Source organism: Lonchura striata, chromosome 4 (assembly GCF_050655825.1).
Source record: "Lonchura striata isolate lonStrDom1 chromosome 4, ASM5065582v1, whole genome shotgun sequence".
NCBI lineage: Eukaryota > Metazoa > Chordata > Aves > Passeriformes > Estrildidae > Lonchura > Lonchura striata.
In genome coordinates this window covers 37,450,082-37,475,986 of record NC_140706.1, presented here as the reverse complement: position 1 = coordinate 37,475,986, position 25,905 = coordinate 37,450,082, and the positions used below count along the sequence as shown (strand labels likewise).

General features: G+C 36.5%; 1 protein-coding gene across 6 annotated transcripts in view; it reads left to right on the top strand.

The window, feature by feature from the left end:
- The window catches only part of CLCN3 (Cl-/H+ antiporter 3), a 61,273-nt gene extending 37,141 nt beyond the window's left edge, over positions 1-24,132 (top strand). For 4 of the 6 annotated variants that reach the window (XM_085577980.1, XM_021555542.4, XM_085577982.1 and 1 more), the window contains 12 exons: positions 994-1,151; positions 2,126-2,225; positions 3,790-3,977; positions 4,624-4,746; positions 6,060-6,266; positions 7,315-7,395; positions 8,614-9,159; positions 13,225-13,411; positions 14,608-15,006; positions 16,824-17,040; positions 19,347-19,422; positions 21,075-23,672. In XM_085577980.1, the coding sequence (XP_085434106.1) occupies positions 994-1,151; positions 2,126-2,225; positions 3,790-3,977; positions 4,624-4,746; positions 6,060-6,266; positions 7,315-7,395; positions 8,614-9,159; positions 13,225-13,411; positions 14,608-15,006; positions 16,824-17,040; positions 19,347-19,422; positions 21,075-21,233 (2,441 nt within the window). In that variant the 3' untranslated portion in view covers positions 21,234-23,672. Of the gene's footprint in view, positions 1-993; positions 1,152-2,125; positions 2,226-3,789; positions 3,978-4,623; positions 4,747-6,059; positions 6,267-7,314; positions 7,396-8,613; positions 9,160-13,224; positions 13,412-14,607; positions 15,007-16,823; positions 17,041-19,346; positions 19,423-21,074 lie in introns of all 6 variants that reach the window. The other 2 variants (XM_021555216.4, XM_021555387.4) reach the window with 1 other exon arrangement.
- Positions 24,133-25,905: the final 1,773 nt, after the last annotated feature.

The following is a 25,905-nucleotide window of genomic DNA, read 5'->3' as shown; positions in this document are numbered from 1 at the left end:
CCCAGTGTCAGTCTAGTGAAATGATTTCTGGTGTCTGTCTGAACTGATAGAAATCTTGGTCCACTTGAGCCTACGTCTTTATAAATAGAGATTGCTGTGGTATGCTGTATATTGTTAGGCAAATTATTTTGTCCTTAGTCAAACAAGTGAGAACTAAGAAAAAAAGCCAGTATATTACTGAATTTATGACATTTGAAAGCGTAAAAAATCTTTAATCACTTTTGAAAATGTAAAGATTTTCAGTACCCCCCTGCCCTTGGCCTTCTTATTCCGATCAGTGCAATAAATATTTGTGTGGCTGTTGCTCTGCAAGCTGCTTGTGGAGAAAATAGGTAGTGATGACAAATTAGCAGAAGATATTTTCTTTATACAATGTTCCCAGTTTTTATGACAGAGGACTGCTCTGTGATTTAATTGAAAAAATCCATAAAAACAAAATATGAGTGTTTGTTTCTTTGTTGCTTTTTAGATGCACATACAATCTGTTAATAATGTATTTTAGGTTTGGTTTAGATGTATAGGAGAGATTTGTAATCAATAGAATGTATATTTAGAAATTATTGGTTACATATGAAGGTACTGTGAACTTTCTAGGTAATCATCCTTGCTTTATTTTTCTACAAACAGATGTTCCAATGGTAGTTCATAAGCTGTAATAAGCTTGAAGTTAAATGTGTGTCAAAGTTGCTCTTTTTTTCCACTTGCTTCAATTGAAGTTTTTCTGGAGCCTGCATACAAAACAGAACAATAATTTGACTAGGACATTCCTATTTAACCAATGGAAACACAAAGTCACTAATACATCAATTTAATTTACTGCTGAATGGCAGTAAAGAGGGGTGGCATGCAGCATTGACAGACCTAAATGACTATACAATACACTTATTCTGGAAAGTGTCATAATTAGCTGTTCAAAAGTTTATGTGCTATGAACATAGTTTGAATACTTAATTTATTGCAGACTTAATTGATTCCTGTGTTTCTCCACTGCAGGAACTCATTATACAATGACAAATGGAGGAAATATCAACAGTTCAACACATTTATTGGACCTTCTGGATGAGCCAATTCCTGGAGTTGGAACATACGATGACTTCCATACCATTGACTGGGTTCGAGAGAAATGCAAAGACAGAGAAAGGCATAGACGGGTACTTGAGATAAATAATAGTACTTCTTTAGTTGGATGTTGGAGTTAAGGTCTGATTTAGTAACACATGCATGTCCTTTAGATGTGTACATAGTTTCATCGTAGACCTACCTGAATATTGTTTAAAAAGCACTGCTTAGTTGGATACCTGCAGTCTTGCAGCATTATTATAACTTGGAAAGGAAGCAGTAATTTAATAGAGGGGGACTAGGTCCCTGTAACCCAAATACCATTTTTAAAGTACTGCATTTTTTGCATGCTAGTATATTTAAGGCTATTTTCCAGTGTAGATGTATTTGTAATAGTACAATAGTGGTTTTGGTGGTATTTGTATAGAAAAGTGAAGTGTGACGGATATTGCTTTGTACTGACACAACTGTGTCTGTGCCACTGCAGCTAAGTGCACAGAGTAAATTAGGATAAAAGAAGAATAGCAACTTTTTCAGCACAATAAATTCAGATATCATTACTAATAGTTGTCTAGAAGTACTATAGGGTAGATACCAAATTTTTTGTTTTATTTTACTTCTATGTGTTTTTTAGTCTAAAGATAAAGATGTTTATATTTGAAGTAGAAGTTTTAGAATTTGAATCATATGAAATAGCTTATTATTAGCATGCTAACAGTTTAATTAAGGTTCAAAAATATTTAATCTATAGGAAGGAAATAATGTTACAATTCACATTTTAGGTGTATGCCATAGAAAATATTCAATTATCCTAATAATGCATTTCCTGGATTTTAGTTCTTTAAATTAAGCAATTGTATGTTTCTTTGTCAGTTGCTTGATGTCTGAATAATTAAGCTGATTTATCTATGTAAAGCACTAAATACAGGCAGAACATTTGTGGTTTCAAGAGAGGGTTTATTTGCCTGCAGCTTGCATAATGCAATTTGTATGTCATACTTCCTTTTGTTTCATTATTCATATTACTGAAATACATGCAATGCTACATATTGATTTCTCTTTGCAGATTAACAGCAAGAAGAAAGAATCAGCATGGGAGATGACAAAAAGTTTGTACGATGCATGGTCAGGATGGTTGGTAGTCACATTAACTGGTTTGGCATCAGGTAAATGAAAACACAAAGGATTCTTTTCTTATATTTGTCAGCAGGTATAGTTGTGTTTTTTCTTTGTTCTCCATCAACCCAGCTAAGAGCTGGTTCAGTCTACTACAAAAATTCCATAAAGGAAGAAAAATTTTACTATCTTGATTTACAGGCTTCACTATTTTGAGATGAGGGTTTACTGATCAAGTGGGAACCAAAATCCTTACTGAATTTAGAGAGAGTTTCTCAGGTGTTTTGGAGCTTCCACCTACTAAACTGTCAATGTTCTTTAATCCTATGATTGACATTTATATTTTCCCTTTCTGTAAAATTTTGTAGGATTTCTTGTGAAAGTGTTGACTGTAAAAGTAGCTCTGGTATGTGTAGTTTTGCTAAGCACACTTCCTTGTAAAGCATGTGTTTATGGATTGGTGAATTCTAAGTATATGTTTCTGTTGTACCTTTACTGAGGTTCTTCCACAGAAAGTACTGACTTTAACAGGTAAAGTTTGTTGACCTATACTTCAGTTCTCTCTTTCCTTCTTAACGTATTTCAGAATGGATTTTACAACTAAAGCCATCCAATAGTTTGTGGCCCAGTGATCAGGCAGTGCTGAATATAGTTTGAAGTGACTAAAACCTGCAGTAAGGAAAGGTCACAAACTTTGTGCCAAGTTTTTCAAAATAAGTATTTCAAATAGACATTGTAGATTAAATGTTAGGAAAGTTAGTTGTGAAGTAAGGCTATGCTTATTAAAAAGCATGGTAACAGTATAATTACTGCTTAGGTATATACATAATCATTTTCACAAATCACATATAAATTAATATATATGCAAAGTTTGTAGCATGTTTATATACTTCTGGATGCACAAACCAGGAGTGGATAATTACTGGAAATTGTTTATGATAATTTCAATGGGAGCATGCAGTGTGGAGTGTTTTCCATCCCCTAAGAGGCTGTTTTTTACAATTCCTTTATTCTGTTTTTGAGTAACAAAGTGAGCATATTCTGGTTTTGAACAGTGGTAGGTTTTTCAGTCTCAGATACCTTCTCTTGTATGTCTAGTGAATCTTAAATGGTACAACCTTGAGTTCAGTGACGAGGACATCTTATGTTTATGTATTTTAATAATTTGGTTGAAATTCTGTTCTACTGATGTACTGCTTTTGACTTGCCAACACGTGGGCTAGAATCTTTTCCCACCTTTTAGACAGGTGAATTCCATCTCTTTCCAGCAGGCTTGGTGCCGTATAAACTGCTCCATCACACAAAAGTAACAGTTCTCTCTTTACTCTTAACTCCTTGGTTTCAGTGGACTGTTGGAGAACTGTGGTATAAGAAGAAAAAAGGGAAAAAAAAATCTCGTTTAACTTGGGAAATATGCGAAGTACTTAATTCTTCAAATATTAGTCTTACCATAACAAAACCAGGATATAATCCTGGAAATCAGTATTATATTAAATGTCAATTTAATTAAGTAAATACTTACTACTTCAGTTAATACAAGCACATTCCTTTATTTTAGCTGTGTGTGTTATTTCTGTTTACCAGAACATTGATACAAAACTGTTTCTACAACAGGGGCTTTGGCAGGATTAATTGACATAGCTGCTGACTGGATGACTGACCTGAAGGAAGGCATTTGCCTTAGTGCTTTGTGGTTTAACCATGAACAGTGTTGTTGGGGTTCAAATGAGACCACATTTGAAGAGAGAGATAAATGTCCACAGTGGAAAACATGGGCAGAACTAATAATTGGGCAAGCAGAAGTGAGTATTCTTTGATGGTCTTCTTCAACTGCTTGGCTGAATAGGGAAAAAAAAATATAATGGCCTTAAGGTTAGGGTACAACCCACACATGAATTTGGGTTGTACTGTCTGTGCCATGTTTCAGCATTTGAATTGATTACTACATTATAGTGTAATAAATGTGTATTCCATGAACTGGAAGGTGGCTTGGAATATTGCAAATGTAAGGAAGTTATGAGAATATAGAACTGTTAATAACACGAGAATTTCTATTCTTGATCATAACTGTATGTAAATTAAATCCATATATGGTGTTCTCTGATAACTAATAGATTTATTTGTTTTTCTACCAAGTTTTTTTAAATAAAGATTTTCTCAATATTCACTAGATTTTAGCAGCTATTAGCTATTTAAAATACACTTGTTATATGTTTATTTTTTCTTTATAAGATGAAGAAATACTTTCCACCTTTTCTAACACAGTCTGTGCTAATGTACAGGTGTCATGGCTTTATGCATTTCAAACAAAACTCTCTTGGCAATGACTGTTGTGTCTCAAAATGTGTGTATAAATGTACTTGCAGCAAGAGTACTTCTGGATTATTTTAAGTAGTGATTTTGCTCTTATGTCAAATCTATTCTCTGACTTTTTGTTTTTGCTTTTAGGGTCCAGGTTCATACATAATGAACTACATCATGTACATTTTCTGGGCTTTGAGCTTTGCCTTCTTAGCAGTTTCGCTGGTGAAGGTATTTGCTCCCTACGCCTGTGGCTCAGGGATACCTGAGGTGAGGTCTAACTAATATATATATATATATATATTATAGGTGTTTCATGTTAATGTGTAGATTACTGCTGCCTTAGTGGGTCAGGGGAAAGGCAAGAGGAAGCATCCTGTGCCTTTGAAGAAATATATTAATACAAGCATTCAAACTGAAAACATGTAGTTTTGCTAATTGTTTCTGAGAAAATGCCTTAAATTTAAAAGAATCTCCTGGGTTAGTAGATTTTGCTTCTGTCGGGACCACTTTTTAAGGAAGCATTTGGATTAGTATACTTCTGAAGAATGATTGCCAAACCTCCCCTAATCCATACCCTCTCTATGGTGATAAGAGAGCAGTGATTCATTGACACAATATAGGTCATTTGATAGAGCAATCAATCTTGTTGCAATGGCTTTAGTGGCATTGACTACCACAAACCAATAGACGGTTGCAGTGTGAAATGTGTGGTATCCTCAAAAAATCGCTGTTTACAATTGCTGTCTGCTACTATCCACATAATGGGAGAGAAAAATCCAAAGTCAAACCAGTTCTGGTCAGTCTCACTTCTTCAGTTTTTCTGTAAATATTTTTTTTTAATCTACCTCTGTTTAAGCCTGGAGTAGTTCAGTGCCATTATTCCAGAAGAAATTTCATCTTGAATTGGTTTTTAAATCTAGCTGTCTTTACTTCCTAGACACAGCTGCCCAGTATTTTGTGTGCATCCTATTTATGGACATGCTGTCCTGTGATAGCTGTATATTATTTACTCTGCATGGGCTTATTTTCCAAGCTTATAATATAGCATTATTAAGCACAGTAATACCTTTGGCATGTGGCACATTTTCCTGGTGGAGATAGGCTGATCTTTTCCATCTTCATGTGAAGAAATCTACTGTCGATTTTTATGTAATGATGGTAAAAACATGGAGAGAAAACATGGGATATTGGTGCAAGCTGGGATATTGGTACAATAGATGATCTTGAGTATGGTTTTAGCAGATTTATTTTTCATTTGGAAATTTTCTGCCTTTTGCTCAATAATTTACCTCATAAACTAATGAATCCAGTCTTAGAAGCTGCTGCAGATTAATTTTCTACTAAATGTAATTGATACTGTAGTTGTGTGTTATTACCCAGTGTTTTAGAGTAAGTTTCAAATGAAAAGCTTCTGGCAAGCAGATAGATTGAGTTGTGGCCATACGAATGATACATGTTTTAAAGTATGACAAAGTTAGTAATTTGAAAAGGCTAAAATTAAAGCAGCTAAAATTAAAGGATGAATTATTTTTTGAAAATTGAAGAATGCAGTAACAGATACAGTTTTTTATTTCTTCCAGATAAAAACTATTTTGAGCGGATTCATCATCAGAGGTTACTTGGGGAAGTGGACTTTGATGATAAAAACAATTACTTTAGTCTTGGCTGTTGCATCAGGTTTGAGTTTAGGAAAAGAAGGTCCTTTGGTACATGTTGCCTGCTGCTGTGGGAATATTTTTTCCTACCTCTTTCCAAAATACAGTACAAATGAAGCTAAAAAAAGAGAGGTAAGTTATTGAAAAAGCATTTCTAGAATGTATTGCATATTGGTGCATTTTCACTGATTTATTTAAAAGAAGATCTTTGTTCTCTTAGAAAATATTTAGTGATTATCAATTGTTATTTATTATGCTAAAAACAATGTGTTATCCCCAGCATTCTCACAGTAAGTAATTTCTATGGCAGAGTCAGTTTGTATTTCTTCCACTTCAGAGACCATTTGGTTTTATTTAAGTTCTTTCTGTGCTTGTCTCTACATTTTGGTAATTGATGAGTATCTTTAATTGTGAGGACAGCAGAGTACTCTGAGCCCATGAACAAAGTGTTCCTGGTGACAGCAGTGTTTTCTGCCCCGTTTCAGTTCACTGTTGTTAATAAGAGTGTGGTGGGTTTGACTTGGGGCCGGCCAAGCAGTTCTCTCACCTCTCTGTCCTGTGCAGGACAGCAGGAGAGAGTAAGATGAAAAGCTCAGAGGTCAAGATGAGGACTGGGAGATTCCTCACCAGTTACCATTCCAGGCCAAACAGGCCAGACTTGAGGAAAGTTACTTGACTGCCAATAGTAGAGTAATAAGAAATGAAATCAAAACGAAATGTATCTTGCCCCCACTGTCCCTTCTTGAAAGGCTCAGCTTTGCTCCTAACTCTTCTATCCCAAAGTGGCACAAGGGGATACTGTGTTTCTGCTGCTCCTTCCTCTTGATTCTCTTTCTCTGCCCCGATGAGGGGCCACACCCATGGGAGACAGACCTTCACAAATAGCTTCAGCGTGGGTCCTTTCCACAGGGTACAGCCATTCAGGACTGCCCCAGCCTGGATCACCCACAAGCTGCAGTGCTTGCGAGAAACCTGCTCCTGCTTGGGCTCCTTTTCACAGGCCACGGCCCTTGCTAGGAGCTTGCCAGGAGCTTGCAAGGGCTGCAGGGTGAAAATCTGCTCTGCTATGCATTTGTTCTCCTCTATCATCAGCAAAATTAGCTTATAACTATGGTGAATTTTGTTGTTCATGTTTACAACATAGACTGTGACAAACCCCCTCACCTTTATTGTTTTCCAGGTGTTGTCAGCTGCCTCAGCAGCAGGGGTTTCTGTAGCCTTTGGTGCCCCAATTGGTGGAGTCCTTTTCAGTCTGGAGGAGGTATGTCAAGAGATGGCACTGAAGAAAAAATGTTTTAAAAAATCCTCTTAGTTTAAATAATTACAGACTCCTTTAAGCTATAGAGTCTCTCCTAAGAAGGAAATTCTTTTTGGACCCATATTTCAAAACCAAGAGTCCTGTTACCAGCAAACTCCTAAAGATTTTTTTTTTTCTTTTTTTTTTTTTTAATGAATGTCAGCTTTACTTTATTCTCAGTTATTTTATTTTGGAAAAGGATTGAATCTGTTAATAATTACAGTTTACATGCAGATACAGACACAGAAGGTTTTCACTCTAGGAGTTTATTCTGAAAAAAAAAAGAAATAAGTCTCTTAATTTTTGAAAAAGGCTTTAGAAACTTACTCAACAGTTTTGTAAAGCATGTTTTTAAGCATTATGTAAAGCTTCAGACACTAAACACAATTATATGATAATTAACACAACTGTGATAATTATTAAAAGGGCAAATATACTATAAAACTTACCTCCAAAGCAAGCAAATTCTCTTTTCCAAAAAATGTTTTATGCTAAATTAGTTTTAATTTTAATTTCCAAAATACATAAGAATGTTATTTCTATCATTGGCATTTTTAAAGACAACTAAAACCCTAAAAATCTCTGAATTGAAAAGTAGGGAAGGTATTCTTTTATGTATAATTTTATTATATTCTTAGGGTGTTTTGAGGAATTCCTCTGTTGCCAGAAAATGCAGAAGAAAACTGTCTTAAAATTCAAATCAGGCTATGTGGGGCTTAAGAATGAAATTGCATGTTCTGTTTTGAGGCCTTTTAAATTTTTTTTGTTAGTTTTAATTTAATCATACTTCTTAAAAATAACAGATCTGTGATAAACCTTTCAATATAGGTTGAAAGGAGATGAAAATATTAGCAGGAAATCTAAGAGTACAGCTAGTACTCTGGTTCTCATGAAGACTAGTTAGAGACACAAAGCAGAGCAGCTTCTAAGCATAAATTGCAGTGCATCATTTCCTAACGGTCTTAAAACAGCAGAAGTTTCAACATGCTGTAGTATTGACTTAAAATCTGAGTTGAGCTTTTTAAAAATGCAGAATCCGCTGGAGTGCCAGTGCTCCAAGTGATAGGAATAATTTTTTTTAGCTTATACCATGTGAGCAGCAGTATTCTAACACATGCATAAACCTGTTTTTCCCAGTCTTTAATTGAATCACTAATGATTCTCATGTATTGTCTTTTGCAGGTCAGTTACTATTTCCCACTGAAAACTTTATGGAGATCGTTTTTTGCTGCTTTAGTAGCTGCATTTGTTTTAAGGTCCATAAATCCTTTTGGTAATAGCCGCCTAGTTCTTTTTTATGTGGAATATCACACTCCTTGGTATCTTTTTGAACTGCTTCCTTTTATTCTTCTGGGAGTATTTGGTGGGCTCTGGGGAGCATTTTTCATCCGAGCAAATATTGCATGGTGTCGCCGACGCAAATCTACAAAATTTGGGAAGTATCCTGTCCTGGAGGTTATTATTGTTGCAGCAATAACAGCTGTGATTGCATTTCCTAATCCATATACAAGGCTAAACACCAGTGAGCTTATTAAGGAGCTCTTCACAGACTGTGGGCCATTAGAATCCTCCTCACTCTGTGACTACAGAAATGATATGAATGCAAGCAAAATTGTAGATGATATTCCGGACCGCCCAGCAGGCACTGGAGTCTACTCAGCTATATGGCAGTTGTGTTTAGCACTCATATTTAAAATAATCATGACAGTCTTCACTTTTGGTATCAAGGTAAGTGTGAATGCAGTAGCTCTCTTATCTGCTGTGATCATTTAATTATTGCCTTCCTCATTTCCCATTTCTTGAAGCTAGAAGCTTTGTTTACTTTTTTCATGTTATTTCTTTTAAAAAAAGGTCTTTTTACTTTTGGTTAATAAGCAAGTCCTGTAGCAAACAGTAATAACTTTAATTAAATTCAGAATAGCCCTTTGTTCAGCTGAATAGAAATGTGCTAAATGCAGTAGGGAGCAGTAACTGTGTAGATGGATGGCTGTTTGTATGTGCCTGATTCAGCAATAAGGGATTATTCTAAAATTTCCAGGAGCGAAGTTCAAGCATAACCGCTCAGATTCCCTTGTCTGTTACTTGGAAGAAGAGCAGACTGTACCCCTTCCACTACTCATTGGTGATATTTCTTATATCTACTCTCCTCATTGTTCACATAAATCGAATTACTACAGATGTTAAAAGGAGGCAATGATGATTTCTTCTGCTGTATTTTCCAGTATTGCATGTTGTGATGAGAAAATGGGCTTTGTTCATGTGACTGTAATGGAAATTTCTTCTCCATTACAAGCAGCATAATTTTTGGTTTACCAGTTGTTTCATAGATCTGTTTTGGAAGTGGCTTCGGCTTCTCCACAGTCCGTAGCTGTTTTCCAAATGATGATGTATAAGTGTCACACCTTCATCACTTTCTGTCTTGTCAGGCTCCCTTCATAGATTTTGCAAGTACATCACAATCAAATGTGTCTTAATGCAAATTTCTGTAGAATGTTCACTAAGTAAGATTTGTTTAAATTTGCCTTAACTTTTCAGTGTAAGTTGCTGTTCCATGTAACAGCATGCATAAGAAAACACTTCCTTTCTGTAAGGGTGTCTGCTCACTAGAATGTGCTGTGCAGAGAACACCCTTGGAAGTTCTCATACCTTGACTGGTTGCAAGCCTGAGCACCCTGCTGAGGGTGTCCTGCTTGAGCAGGCATAGACAATCTGGGACAGTCATCTTCAACCTCAACTATTCTGTAACTGATAGAACAGTAACATCATGTTGTATTTCTCATGTTTGGATATTTTAGAAGATGTTGCAGGTTGTAATTTGAAGTTATGTTCTGTATGTTGGTTGGTGGGTAAGAGGAATCTTAGAGTGTGTGTTTAAAACACTAGTCTTCCTTAGGTCCGTAATTCAGGCAGTGTTGTGGGATGTGACCACTTCAATCTGTTGTTTAGTTTTGTATTCACTTACTGGGTTTCATTTATATTTTGGACATTCCTTTACCATTCACGTGTTTATGTGCATCTGTCTCTTTTGCATGGGGTTGTCACCACAAGGTCACACTGCATATTAGATAGAATTCAGTGGTTTACATACAGAATGGGAGAGCCCTCGTTTGAGTTTGGTTCATTTTCTCAGAACTTCAGCATGTAGAAATATTTTTTGTGAAGTTGTGAGAATGTCTTTATTACTTTGCCAGTAGGCAAGGGGTCATGTTGCTGTCATTGATGGAACTGTGCTGCATGGATTTCTTCGAAGCTTTAAAGCATGTGGTTAGTTAGAGCATCAGCCAGGATCTGGAGGATGTTACTTTAATGATATTTTTTTGCTTTAGGCTTTATCTCTATAAAATAAGCAAATTCAAAATAGAAGGAAAAAAAAAGTGAAGAAATAATATTACACTGTCATTTAAATAATTATAAAGGTCCTCTGGGCTCTCCAGGTCTGTTCCTGGAGCTGTAGCCATCTGCAAACATACATCTTCCCCACAGGAACTGCTTTCCTGTGAGGTGAGGAAAGCTACTCAGCTGTTGCCAGTGGGGCAAAGTGATTTCTGCTGCTAGTACTGCTGTGGACATGCATTACCAGGAGGCTGATAAGGCAGGGGTTTGGCATTTTTTTGTTTGTTTTGATTTGTGTTTTTTTTTTCCTTTCATGTTTTTACTCTAAACTCTATTGCTTGTTATCAGTAGACCCGTTACTGTATCTAAATCCTGATCAACAGGTGGGAAGGAGTTACAGTTTTGCCTCAGAACATGATTGGTACACAGCTGCACTAATGAAGAAGTGGAAACTTGTACCTATATCCTAATCCTTGCTTCTTCCAAAGATGACACATGTAACACACAACAAATCCTTTCCTCTGGAGTGTAATTTGAGCTTGCTCAAAAGGAAGCCCCAGAGAAGAAAGCTGAGAAGAGGAAAAACTTAGCTGTTTTCCCTTGCTACTTCTCTGGGAAGATTCCTCTCGCCTTTGTGATTTGTGACTCACAGGCGTATGCAAACAAATGGACCTGTAAAATCATAATTACAGTTAGACTTGTAACCATTATCCACATATGATGGAAAGGAGGAGCTAGTGCATTAAAAGGTATATTACCAAAGGACCAGAAACAATTTTGATGTAATTTCCATGTGGAGACTGAATTTCTGTTGCATACACAGTAGACTGAATTTCTCTTGCAATATTCTGTTGTTAGCACAGTAGGATCTGAGGCAGTTTCAAAGGTTTATTTTGTTACTTTTATACTGGAAATATGGGATTCTTTCAGGGTACTGTTGTACTGTACATCAAGAAAGAATTTCACTCAGGGAAAGAAAATATTTTAGCAGTTGGCTAGGGGCTTAGATGCATAATTAATTGTGGGAAATAACAGGTAATTATAGTGGTATAAATGCATAATTTGAATACTAGACTAAAATGATAGCATTGAATGTTATCTCTGTAAACACTGAAATATTAGGTAATTCAGTATAGGAATTAAAGTTTATTAAACTTTTTCTCAAAACGTGTGCTGCTGTCTAACACAAAGTTTGTTTTCCCTTGGTTTGTTGGTTAGAAATCATCTTTGCAACCACAAATATAGACAAAATATAAAGTAATAATAATTATAAGCTATCTTTGCTTTCCCTTGGTTTGTTGCTAGAAATCTTCTTTGCAACCGTAAATACAGATAAAATATAGTAATACTAACAACAACAGCAATTCTAAAATACATTTCTGCACCAGCTATTGAATACCACAGCAAAAATCTATAGTTTGGAATTCCACAATACTTAAATTTCACAGCTGTACAATACAAGAAAAATTACATGATGTGTCCTGTTACAGCAGGAATGCAATATTTAAGTTATTTCAACAAGATGGGATGAGATGCACAAAGTAACAATTCTATTCTTTTTTTGTAGTCACACCTCTACCTCAGTCACAGTATAAAATATTTTGATGTTAACAACTGCTGTGAGGAGAAGCAGCAGGCATTTGCAGTTTAATGAGACATTTAGGTACCAGTATGTTTTTTGGAAAGATTTGCTTCATAAGGAGAAGAGAAGATACACAAGTTTCTTTGTATGAAACTGCTGATAAAAGCAAGTTTGCACTAATATTTTACTAAGCCATGTTTGTATGACAAGGCTTTAGTTAGTATCAGAAAAACATTTTAAGTAACTAAACTGACAGTAGAAGCTTCTGTTTTTCTTTAACCTATTGTGTTACCAATTTTTTTGCGGTGGGGATCATCTTGCCTTTTTCTCTCTTGGTGTGTTTAGCATTCTACATACACTCATTTCTATAGGAGACAGCAGTAATAGTACAGAGCCTCTTTTAAAACTCACCTGTTTAGTTAATTTATAGCAGTGTCAGGAAGCAGTTTAGGAAGGCAGTCCTGTTTAGTAAGTCAATGTTGACTCTGAGGAATGTGAAGGAATAAGGGAGACAGGAAATGATAAGGAAATCTTTCCAGTATGATTGGCACAGCTCACACTGGGCATGCCCATGGTAGAGAATTGTGCTATTGGCACCGAGTCTAGTTTTTGGTCCTGTATTGGTGGTAGATTTTCTCTCAAACACAGTATGATATAAACAAACATTCTCATAAAATGGTTTCTGTTAATCAGGTCAATCAGAGATATCAATAGCTTTCTGTTAAGTTCTGCTAACCTTCCAAGGTCACTTTACATGTTTTAACCTGATAGTTTGAGTGTTTGTTACTCTTTCAGAAAAAAAATAGAAAAAATCACTTCTTAAGTGATGTGTCAGTTATGTTCCCAGCAGCATGACAACAGTTCTGGTTTCGTTGCAGGTTCCATCTGGGTTGTTCATACCTAGTATGGCAATTGGAGCAATAGCAGGAAGGATTGTAGGAATTGCAGTGGAGCAGCTGGCTTACTACCATCATGACTGGTTCATTTTCAAGGAATGGTGTGAAGTTGGAGCTGACTGTATTACACCTGGTCTTTATGCCATGGTTGGTGCTGCTGCATGCTTAGGTAAATAAAATGTAACAAATAAGTATCTGTTTTCTTCATATATCAAAATAATTATTAAAAAATGAAAGGAGATATAAACTTGTGTAGTTTTGGAACACCTATTTATAACGTCTTTCCTCCAGAGTAATACATTCACATCTCTACACAAGACCCTCAACTCCTTGTGATCTGAGAAATAATGTGAAATCTAAATTGATGAGAAATAGGAAAATTTTAGTAGTGTTTGCTTTCTCTTTTTGGTATCAAGAAAAGTCATCACTACATTGGTCAAAAAAATTAGTTCCTTAAAGCAGAGAATTTACGGTGTCAAGTACAGTTAAAATTATTAGAAGGAAGTGGTGTGATCAGCTACCACATCTACATGAATTGCAAGAAATTGTTCTTGAAATTCATTATCCAAACAAAAGCTTTAGAAGTGTGTAAGGTATTTTTAACAAGTCTAATTGTTGAAAATCAGCTTCATGGAAAGAGGCTTAAGTTGTCCTTATTTATAAGTTAGTGGCCTTAGAAATTAACCTTAAAAGCTGTTAGGACAAATTCTGCAAGAAGTAGACTTCTTCTTTAAGCAAAGGTATGTTTGGGCAATCAAACTAGTAATAGAAATTTAGGTTTTGGAGAAGTTGTTCTAGTTTTTAATAGTGCAACTTGAATCACTCTTGAATGAATTGAAAGACAGTTCTTATTATTTGATTGAATGAAGAGACAGCATCAAAAACCTTGGCAGAAAAAAATTATTTTAAACAGTAACATAAGAGAAATATAATCCCTGTCTTCTGTTGTCCAAGAAAGAGATTTCTTTTCATCAGCTCATAATTCTGTTTAGCTTTTATGATTAAGCAACAGCATTGAATTCTTTTTTCAAATTCTTATATTAAAAGCATTTCACAGTGCTTTTAACTTTGATGTGGTATGGAGATATACACAGTTTTATTCTTAGTTTACATTAAATAACTGTACATATTTTCCAATTCCTTTATTACCTCCCTTTCTATGAATTTTCCCTAAACTCTCTTTTTCACTTCTAGAAGTTTTGTGTTAATTTTCTCTGTCTGCTTCGTTGGTATTACACAGAAGGATGTTTGTCAGATGGCCTTTCATGTCAAAGTTATGTTTATAGGTCTCAGCAGGAAGGCAGAAAATTCTAAAATTATTGTTATCTGATACTCAGATGTTACTGACTGTCATTTTCCTTGCAGGTGGTGTGACAAGGATGACTGTGTCCCTGGTAGTTATTGTCTTTGAGCTAACAGGAGGGCTGGAATATATTGTGCCCCTAATGGCTGCAGTCATGACCAGTAAGTGGGTAGGAGATGCCTTTGGTAGGGAAGGCATCTATGAAGCACACATCCGACTGAATGGATATCCTTTCTTGGATGCAAAGGAAGAATTCACTCACACAACACTGGCTGCTGATGTGATGAGACCTCGCAGGAGCGACCCACCTTTAGCAGTTCTGACGCAGGATAATATGACTGTCGAAGACATAGAAACCCTGATCAATGAAACCAGCTATAATGGTTTTCCTGTCATTATGTCAAAGGAATCGCAGAGACTTGTGGGGTTTGCTCTAAGAAGAGATTTAACTATTGCAATAGGTAATTAACTTCCAGTATTGCATTATTATATGCACCAATTTAAATTGTTTAATATTATTTTATATTTAAAATAGAATTTACTCTGTATGTTTTTAGACTGCAGATTGATTTAACTGTGTGATAATGTATCTTCAGTAGCAGGCTCTGAAATGAAGAAAATCCTCATCTCTTTGTCTCTTGTAAAAGCAAAAGTTGTAGGTCAAAACATTATCTAATCTGGTATTTTTTATTTTTTTGAGGCTTTTGATAGTATCTCATTTCCTCGAGTAATGCTATACTAACATTGTTCTTCAAAATTAAGTAATTCTCATTTTTGACCAGCAGTATTCTGTGAGAATTACTGTCCAAGTAATTTTTAAATGTATATCCTATTTCTTTCTTACAGTGTGTTATTTACTTTTGTCACAGCAACCATGGTTGTATTATGAAGAGATATGTGGAATATTAATTATTTTACAATTTGTATAATGGGAAATTAGTCCCTGGGTACATGAGCACAGAAGCCCTGTTTAGGACAGCTCTTTCTGGGTGAATATTGTTAGTGCTTGTGTGATACTTGTGATAATGCTTTGTGCCCTGGCAAGAAAAATTCTGTGGATTTTGAGGCTACTATCATAACTGTAAGAGGAAACACACTGTTATGTAAGAAAATGTTAGAAAGCATGTAACATTTATTGCATGAAATAAGGGATGGAAGTTGCATCTTAAACTACTTTATTTTTAAACATATATTTTAAACAAAGACACTTGAGAAAGGGACAGATGCTTCCAGAGACTTTTTTTAAAAGCATGCTTTTTGAACATAATACTGTTTACTTCAGTCAGATTTTGGCCTGGGGTCCTACTACTGTGTATACCATGGTATTACATTGCGTAGGATGTATATGAATGTACAAAACTTGGAAATCATTACTGACGCCATCCATACTGGTTTAAGTTTGCATTTATTTGAGTAAATGGGGGAATAGCAGAACACTCTTCTTAGAAAACACTTTCACAGGTAAGACTCATTTCAGCTGCTGAGATTATACAGTGAAAGTCACTTAATCTTGGGTTGTCTCTGTCATAAGAGTCATTGTGCCCTGGCAGCCAGGAGGGCCAAGTGTGTCCTGGGGTACATCAGGCACAGCACTGCCAGTGGAGCAAGGGACGAGATTGTCCTGCTCTCCACTGGAGCAGCCTCACCTCAAGTCCTGTGTGCAGTTTTTGGTGCCAGGTAGTCAGAGTTATAAAGCCATGAGAGATCATCCAGAGGAGAGCCACAAGGATGGTGAAGGGCCTTGAGCTGAAGCCATATGAGAAGCAGCTGAGGTCACTTGGTCTGTTAATCCTGGAGGAGACTGTGGGGAGACCTCACTGCAGTCTGCAACTTCCTCATGAGGGCAAGAGGAGGGGCAGGCACTGATCTCTCCTCTGTGGTGCGCTCACTGATAAGACCTGAGGGAATGGCCTGAAGTTGTACTGAGGGAAGTTTAAGTTGGATATTAGGAAAAATTCAGGGGGCTGTCAATTGAGGCTGACTTTTCCCTGGCAGTTTCTTCAGGAGCTGAGTAGGTTTTTTTTTAGCCTTTCCACCTCTTCATAGTAAATAAAAGTTACTTATTTGAGTGAGAAAATTAGTTGAATAATGACTAAAGCTGAATGGCAAATGGCTTTTGTGATTTTTGCACAACCACTTCCTGGGGATAAAGCAGTGGCTATGAAAATACAGGCAAGAGCCTGGTATTGTTGAGCTGTAAGTCTGCATTAACATCTTACTCCAAGAATGTAAATTCTTCCTCCTTTGCTTTTTTTCCCCTTCCCTATCTTTTTTAAAGAAAGTGCTAGAAAGAAGCAGGAGGGGATTGTTGGCAGTTCCAGGGTATGTTTTGCCCAGCATACCCCATCACTTCCAGCAGAAAGCCCTCGACCTTTGAAGCTCAGAAGTATACTTGATATGAGCCCTTTCACCGTGACAGACCACACACCAATGGAAATAGTGGTGGATATTTTCCGGAAGCTGGGTCTGAGGCAGTGCCTTGTAACACACAATGGGTGAGTAAAGTGGCAGCAATGCTGTGCATTTTTTTAGATACAGTACTTTTCACTTCCAGAATCAGAGTATTTGAACCAGGATATACACCAGGATCATGGTATTTGAACCTGTAAGTTTGCAACTGAGGACCCCAGCTGTTCATTAAGAACGTGCTGTGCTGTAGCACCTCTCTGAAATTCTTACGCCGTCCGTGTGTTCCAAGTAAGCAGGCAGATGATTTCAGTCATTTTACGATGTTCTATTAAAAATTTACTGCCATTCAGCAAGCTTGGTCTGTGCAACTTGCTTGTGGACGAGATACAACTTCTCTTGCAGAAATTTAGTCTTGTGCGCTGCAGAGTCTAAGGCTTATACTTCCTGGTTATTACCAATGTTCTGGCAACATGCAATATATCAGCAGTTACTGAACATCTACAATACTGGGTTCATAAAGAGTAAAGGGGGAAATGATCTAGTCAGTATCTCTTCATCTAGTAAGTCTAGTGATGGCGATTACCACCAAGCTTTTGTTTTTTGGCATACTAACAATTAAACTGCTGCTAGTTCTGGAACTTCAGTCTGCAACTTTTGTTTCTACAATTCAAAATATTTCAGGAAAGTAGTTTTAAGATTTAGAATGTTTGTAAATGAGACTATTGGGAGTTGTCCTGTGATTATCTACTAAATAAATGAGCCCCTGGCATGGAAACTAAATGTTCATTGTAATTACCTCTTATCTAAACTGCTCCTTGTTTTTTTCTACATGATCTTTTTCTGTGCAGCTGTTCCTTTAACATTTGCTTTCCTGTATCCCTTGCATTAAATGCTTGACATGCAACATCAAAGCTCCTACCATAGTATCTTGCTTTCCCTTTAGCATGTCTTTTAAGGCACCTGCAGAATGAAATGTTGTCTGCTCATTCACATGTTTAGGATTGATTCATGTCCTTGGGAGAAGAAATCTGAAATGACTAGGACTTCCTTAGTTTTTCTGTGGGCAAAAGGACTGCTCCTATATGTGGCGAATATTTAAATATTTTATTGGTTTCCAAGTTGGCTTTTTTTTTTCAGATGCATTTTGAAACATATTTATTTAAATGTCCTCCTGTCTAGATTTTTTTTTTTTTTCTTCAATGCATCTCTGTATGGAATGGCAAGTAGTGTTTCCAGAAGCCTTTCTCTGGCAGGGAAAATGATCTGACTCTTAGAAGTTACTGTGGGCATGCAGTTATTCTTGTTTTAGGGAGGGAAATTGGAATTGATAGAACTTCACTGAAAAATATTTACTATTATTTTTTTTTCATAGTTTCTGTTGTGGTTGAGTGCTCAAACATTGACATTGATGCTAAACTTTTCTCTAAAGAGAGCTTGATCATGCAAAGCTGTGTTAAGCTCAACTATAAATTTTAAACTATTTTATGATAAAGTAACAGGAAGTACATATGGCTTTAATATTTATTTTATCCTACTTCAGTTTATGAATTTGTGACATTCCACAAATACACTGTCCATTACAAGAAGAGCAGATCATAAATACTAGTACTGGTGGTGTTTAGCCATGGCATATAGCCTTGTGGTCCTCAAGGACTATTTTATATTTTGGCTGGCAGATTTCCTGCAAACTGAATACACCTGTTTAAAGACTTGCATTAACATACTGATTCCAGTCCAGATTAGACTGTACAGAAATTGGTGCAGATGACAGAGAGAAGCCTGAGCCATACTCCTCCAAATCTGTACCAGAATATCCATTGCAGGGAGTTGCGCTTGGTTTGTCCTGTCATGAACCAGAAATTTGTCTAAATTTGTCTCTTTCTAAGGACACCAGATAGCCCAGCTCTGTAGGGCAGCTTTGAACCTCAGTTGCTATGACTTTACAGAGTTACTACTTTGTTCATCTACTCTGTGGCTTGTTAAAAATGTCAATAATTATCTGTATGTGTGAGGAGAAGTAACTATTAAACAGAGGAAATACAAAGTAGATTTTAGTTTCAGTACCTTTAAAACTCAAAAATATGTGAATTTAGGGTGAAGGGATAAAGTTTGCTACCCCAATGTGTACCTGATAGAAGAAACATACTGCTCTGGGTGGTTGAAGAGCTAATTATGTTCAGTATTTTGGGAGAAAAAGGAAAAAGCAAAATTTGGGAAAGGGTACTGACTTTGAAATAAATTCTTATTTAATTATCTCATTAGCTTTCCTGCAACCATTCTATTTTTTTTTATTTTTTTTTTTTTAGTTTGCTCTAATCCTTTTTCATTATGATTAGAACTTTTTTTTTCTTTTGATTTCACACAGTTATTAGCATAACATAATCTGTTGCAGGATTGTCTTGGGGATCATCACAAAGAAGAACATATTAGAGCATCTCGAGCAACTAAAGCAGCACGTCGAACCCTTGGTGATTAGATATATCAGATCTCATAATTAGACACAGTAGAAGTCAGGAAGCATGAAACTTGTGAACTGTTCAGGGTTTTTATGATATCAGCTGACCAATGAAATCTTCTTATGCTCAAAAATTGTATTAAACATAAAACAACATGTGCAAAATCCTTTTGTAGAAAAGAAGCTGTAAATGTGAACATACTGTTAGTCACAACATTAAAGGAAAGTAAACAGTAAACTTTCTGATACTTGTGTTGATGAGATCACATCGATCCAGCTGGTTGATCTCTTGAATTCCCCAGGTGGGAAGGCATGCAGCTAGGAATAGTTTTTCCCTGCCTAATGCAAATTAAGATTTTTGTATATGCCAATTTCTTTTTCTGATTTGGACAGCTTTAAATAGCTGTTAAATACCTGCAAAATATCACATCTTTTGAGAAGCAGAAATAAGCATGTTTTAATTGCATCATTATATCCTCCCTGTAATCACCCTTTATTAACATGATTTTTTGAAAGTACTCTTATTTTTTAGCAAAGTCCTGTGATTTTATGTAAAATCTGCGATTCTGCCACTGTTACCTACAGCAGTCAGTATAATCCTTTACAAAATGTACAGATACCAGTCACCTGCTACTATGTTGACTGTTGACCTAAGAATCCAGATATGATTTTAACCATGATGTTGTGAACTAACCCCTTAGATAGGTGGTACACTTCGTCTTAATTCAGACATGGGTTGCTATTTCCATGTCTACTAAACATACCCACCATTTTTAGCTGCTTATGTGCAAAACATGCTAATTATGTTCTCATTTTATGCTAATATTTCACAAGAATTTCATGCATCCTTTAATAAGACAAATTGAAATGTACTAACCAAAATAAGGGCAGCAGCTCATTCATTCTGCTCTTTGCTTCTCTTGTGATATTATCCTTTTGGACAGTCTCACTCTATTTGATGTTTCACAGTTGTAGTTTTAAAAGACCCTGTCATAAGAGCACAGTATCTAAATTGGAAAATGAAAATTTTATTATTCACAGTTTATTTTTTTCTAAAGCCATAAACTCCAAAACCTAAATAACTGTTGTTTATTTTACAAAAGTTTTGTGGCCAGTGTGCTCCTATGAATGCATTCAATCTGAGCCAATGTGTCAGACTGGAAGAATCCTTCTGGTTTAAAAAAGGAGGGAAGGGGAGTTTGATTTGCTTGATTTGGGGCCATCAAGCAATACATCACTTCTGATGGCTAGGTTGGAACATGCCTCCTTTATGAAATGGGATCACTATCACTTCTTTTTCATGCCTCTCTTTTCTTTGTCCCTCTTTGTTACTTTTTTGTTGGCATAGGCTAATGAAAATTTGATTTTTGTAGAAACAAAAAGTTAAATAAAAATTGTAATGGGCTCTACTTGTATGACTTGTATTTCATTAAAATGGACTACAGCTGTCAGAGACCATTTGATACAGTGTCTCAGCATTGCTGTGTTTATCAAACTGGTGGTTCCTCAGCATTTTGATAAATAAAATGTTTCTGTTTAAATAAGAAAATCAGACTGTTTACTTTTGCTCTATTCCTGTCAACAAAAAGGACTTGGCTACAGATTTGTTCTGCTTCATTATTTTCCTGCTTGGATTAATATCAGTCTCCCATTTATCCTTTTCAGGCGCCTCCTTGGCATTATAACAAAAAAAGATATCCTCCGTCATATGGCCCAGACGGCAAACCAAGACCCCGCCTCCATAATGTTCAACTGAAACCCATAGCTGAGGAGAGAGAGGAAACTGAAGAGGAGGTTCATTTGTTGAATAGCACAACACTTTAGTCTGGGGAAAACTTCTAAAATCAGAGATGAGCTGGGTTTTTATGTAACAGTGCTGCTGGCAATCAGGAGTCAGTCTGGGGGAGCATGTGGCGAGGAGGAAGGCTGATGGGAGTGTGGGAAGGGAGAGCTGCTGTCCTGCACTGGATGCGTCCCGAGACATCAGGTCTGCCATGATAGTGCAGTGGGTGAGCCATGCGAAATGGTGCCATTCTCCAGCCCAGCCTGGTACTTCAGCATTGAAGAGATATGTTAATAATCCCTGTTTCTAGAGGGATCATTCTGAATTGAGCCATCTTGTGGAGACTGAAAGGTCTTGCCCTTTTTACCATTGAAAACTGTTGTGTTAACTCATGAAACGTATTAACTATTACTCGTCACCTTTCTACATTCCAGAAGAGCTTTATTTCTCTCTCTCCTGAGCTGTAACAAAGCCTCTTTAAAATTGGTGTGCCCTTTTGAAGCAGCTGTTTCTCATATTGAGATGTACTATGAGTTATTGAGGTGTGATCACAAGAAGGGAGGTTTTTCTTGTGCCATTAAATGTGTAAGTTCGTACATCACGAAATGCTTGGGGCAGTGCAGATCCACTGCAACAAAACCAGATTGAACAGGTAATAGTTTCCAAGAACCATGCGAGACTTCTTTCTACCCGTGTGCTGTCATGATATGAGAAAACTAAAACCAGGTGAAACCAGTATTTTAAAGAAAAATACTGGTTTTGCTGCAGAAAATATCAATAATGTGACCTGGTCTTATGCAATTTTTGTATTACTGAACACACTATGATATATATACCAATGTTGTGCAGTATAAGGAAAAATACTGCTATTCTACTAGTTTAAGAGCTGGAACAATTCTATATACGTGTATCTGGTAAAAAAATGCATGCTTCAACACTGGAGAACTTTTCCCCCCCTGTAAAATTTGAGAATGGTCATTTTTGTTTTTTCTTCTCCACAAAAGACGTTCCACTGCTGACATGGTAGGAAGAAATGTAACTCATAATTTGCACTAAATGTATATTATTTTTCTTGAAGTTTTACCATTCTTTATTTATATTTGTATGGATTAAAAATTATATTAAATATGAATCAGTTGATATCTCACATAACTAATTACCTTTTTAATGTGATTTTATAAAATAATTCATAATCCTCTGCAAGTAACGGAGGATTTGCAAATGTTTACAACTAGATGAAGGGTTTCAAGAAAATGGCTTCTTTATGATCCAACATACATACAAGATCATTTTCAAATGTAACTTTCACTGCCGTTACCTTGAATTTCCTTTTTTCTTTACTAGCAGATAACTGGAACAGTAATAGTAGGGTTTGATTTAAAAAAGAAACCCACAGGGTTTTAAAAGTAATAGGAGAAAGCAACTATTAGATTGCTTTTGACTCTTCTTTTCTCCCAGCTATATAAAGGTGTAAATTATATGCAGTCACACCTGAGCAGCAGGGCAGAATTGAATCCAGTACTTGAAACTGCAGGACTTAAAATTCAGCAGCAACACACACACACTCAGAGGTGAACTGGCAGACCTTTAACTTCTTTACAGTACATTCCTATTCATTTTATCAGACCACCACCAGAACTGCATGCAGAGAAAAAATGACAATATGCTATAAGCCTAAATTAGGAAGGAAAAAAAAAAATCTGGCTGACAAAAATGTTTGTAACATGAGGTTGGATAAAATGTCTTCAACTATTATGCTCACAAGACTGCAAAAAATGGCAAGAATATAAACACTAAGAGTCTAACATAATAATCCTAAATATCTCTAAGGCATTCATCACAGTTACCTCAAACATCTTATTCACAAAGTAATCAGTATAATTTTATCTTAAGTACAATAACACAATGAACCAAAATTCTGGCACTTTTGCTGAGCTGCACAAAAATGGTTGTGCTTAAGTGCACTGTTGAATTTAAACCGATTTTCCTTAGTTAAGAACTGCCATCTACATTTTATCATCTTGGTTCCAACTGGAACTGGTAGAAAGTGAAATGTGCCGGGGAATCACAGAGATCAGGCGCTGTATTAAAAACAGGTTTGTAAATGAAACAGGGAATTGGGCTATGTAAAAATGGGAGGATGGCAACAACCAGTTTTGTTCTTCCATGTGAAGTCAGTGCTAGTTGTTAAAAATTTGTTCTGCTGTGTTACATAAGCTTGAAGAGGAAGCTTCACAAAGAGCAGGATTAGACCTATTTACAGAAGGCAGCTCTGGAAGTTGTAACATTGATTTCTGTTGTCTAATTTTTTTTTTCCTACAGTGGAAGAATACAAACTCAGTACACATACAAAAATCACTTTAAATCAGTTTGAAATCTCTGCCATGTGTGGTGTTATTGTAAAACACTGCTGTGTGTACTGTATTAACATGCACCTAATTCTAGAGACTACTGTCTGAATTAAAATACAGTTCACACTCCTGCTGTGTTTCATTTCTGTATGGATCCCAAGAGCTGCACATAAATTGTGCATCTCTGTTTACTCTTAGCCTGCTAAGCTTTCCCTGCTGACATTTTGAAATGCCGTCTGGTAAACATGCAGTAGAGGTTCAGTTAATGAAGTATGTGTGCCTGTGCTGTGCAACAAAAAATTTCTAATGTGAAACTTGCAGCGCCTTACTCAAATTACTAATTAAAAAAAAAAAAAAAAAAAAAGGTGGTGGATGGGAGGGGGAAAGTGTCAGCATTTTTTTTAAATCATTCAGATACTGGTTCATGAAGAATGCATTCTTTGTTAATCTGTGATGTTGCCTAGAGCTGTATTTAATATTGATCTTAATGTTTTTATTTATAATAGTGTGGTAGGACTGCATATCATTACAGTAAAAATTCTCGTTACTGTGATGATTTAATCAAGCATTAAAAACTTCTGTATTACCATTTATTGTTCTGTCATGTTTTCTCATTGTTTTCACAAACAAGATTTGTGTTGATTTTTGCATTTATTTTCCCTGAGAGACAATTAACAGCTAGGAATTTTACATACAAAACTAGTAAGATTTGACAAAAAGAATGCAGATTAGGAGATGCAGTATTTGCATTGCCTAGCATTTGGCTAAAAAATCAGTAGCCAAATCAACACCATCAAACTGATCTGCCATAGGTAGTGTATTTTTCCAAAATAAACATTTAATATTTTGGTTTAATTATAGAATTAAAACAAAATGTTTTTGTTTTAAAATAATTAAAAGTGGATGAGCCTTTTATTGTCTGAAAACCATCTGCTGATGATGTACACGTCATAGAATGGCCTGCCTTGGAATGGAGGTTAAAGTTCACCTCATTCCAGCCCTCCTGTCATGGGCAGGGACACCTTCCATGAGACAGGTTGCTCAGGGCCCCATCCATTGAACATGTAGAGGGAGGGGCAGGTACAACCCCTCTGGGCAGCCCATTTCAATATTTCACCATTCTCATAATAAAAAACATCTTTCCCCTATCTAGTCTGACTCTACGCTTTTTTAGTTAAAGCCAATACTCCTAGTGCAGCAGGCCCTGCTAAAAAGTCTGTCCCAGTTTATTGATACAGAGCATCAGTAATAACATCAGTTATGTTGCAGCTGCTCTAACAGGTTTCCTTCTCCATCAGGAGTTAATAGTGGAATATGGATGTCCAATCTCAGGTCCTCATTTTTGCAGATCCAAGTTCATATTTAAGTAACAGTTAAAAAGTTGAATTTTTAAGGTCCCCTCCAACTCAAACAACTGTTTTAATACTTGTGTGATTTATAGGGCCTGATATTAAGGTCTCCTCTACTTGAAACAAAAAGAATGAGATGGAAAGTATCTGGTTTTTATGTATTTAAAAAAAAACCCTCTAGGCCTATGAATGAGCTCCTGTTAGTCTGTGCTTGAATAATTGGGATAGTAATATGCTGAATGAAAGGGATAAAGCTGTCAAATTTAGACTAGTAGCTGTGGCATGTGATCACGTGCATTTGAAACACAAAATACTTTTGCAGCACTCTAACCTATATTGTACCACCACCGCTCCCTTCTACCATAAAGTAACATACAGCTTTTTTGCTTAAAAAGAGTAGGAATGACTTATGTTTTAGCATGGTTCTACTGGCCTATGATCTTTATCAGCAATAATTACTATTGCTGTCACTAGTACTGATGTGAATTGCTACAATGGAAGTCAAGTCACTGGGTGGTGGCAGGGCTGCTGAGTAAGAGCAAGTGTTATTTTCCATTGTTTCTGGACTGTTTCTTTAATCAATGGCCAGAGAATAAACCTCCAAGTACAGTAACAAGAACATAGAACTGAGGGTTAAGGACCTTGAAAACAATTAATTTGCACTTTGTACAAAATCACTTGGGTTTAATTTTTAAATGTTTAGAACTGGAGATGGCTTCTTATTAGCAAGGTAGCAACTGCAGTAGAATTCCTAATTTCCCTTGTAATGTCAGCATTTCTTTCGTGCCGTCAGTTCCCTCCCACTTGAACCATAAGGCACAGGGGCGGTGGTGAGCGAGCCCCAGCGGAGCCCGCAGGTGCCCCGAGCAGTGTCCCGCTCTCCCCGGGCCGCCCGGAGCGCCGGCCCCGGCCCGGGCGGGCGTGTCAGCCCCACGGCCCCGCCCGTGGGCAGCTCCGCCCCACGGCTCCTCAGCCCCGCTCCCGCCGTACGCAGAGCACCGGCAAACAGCGCG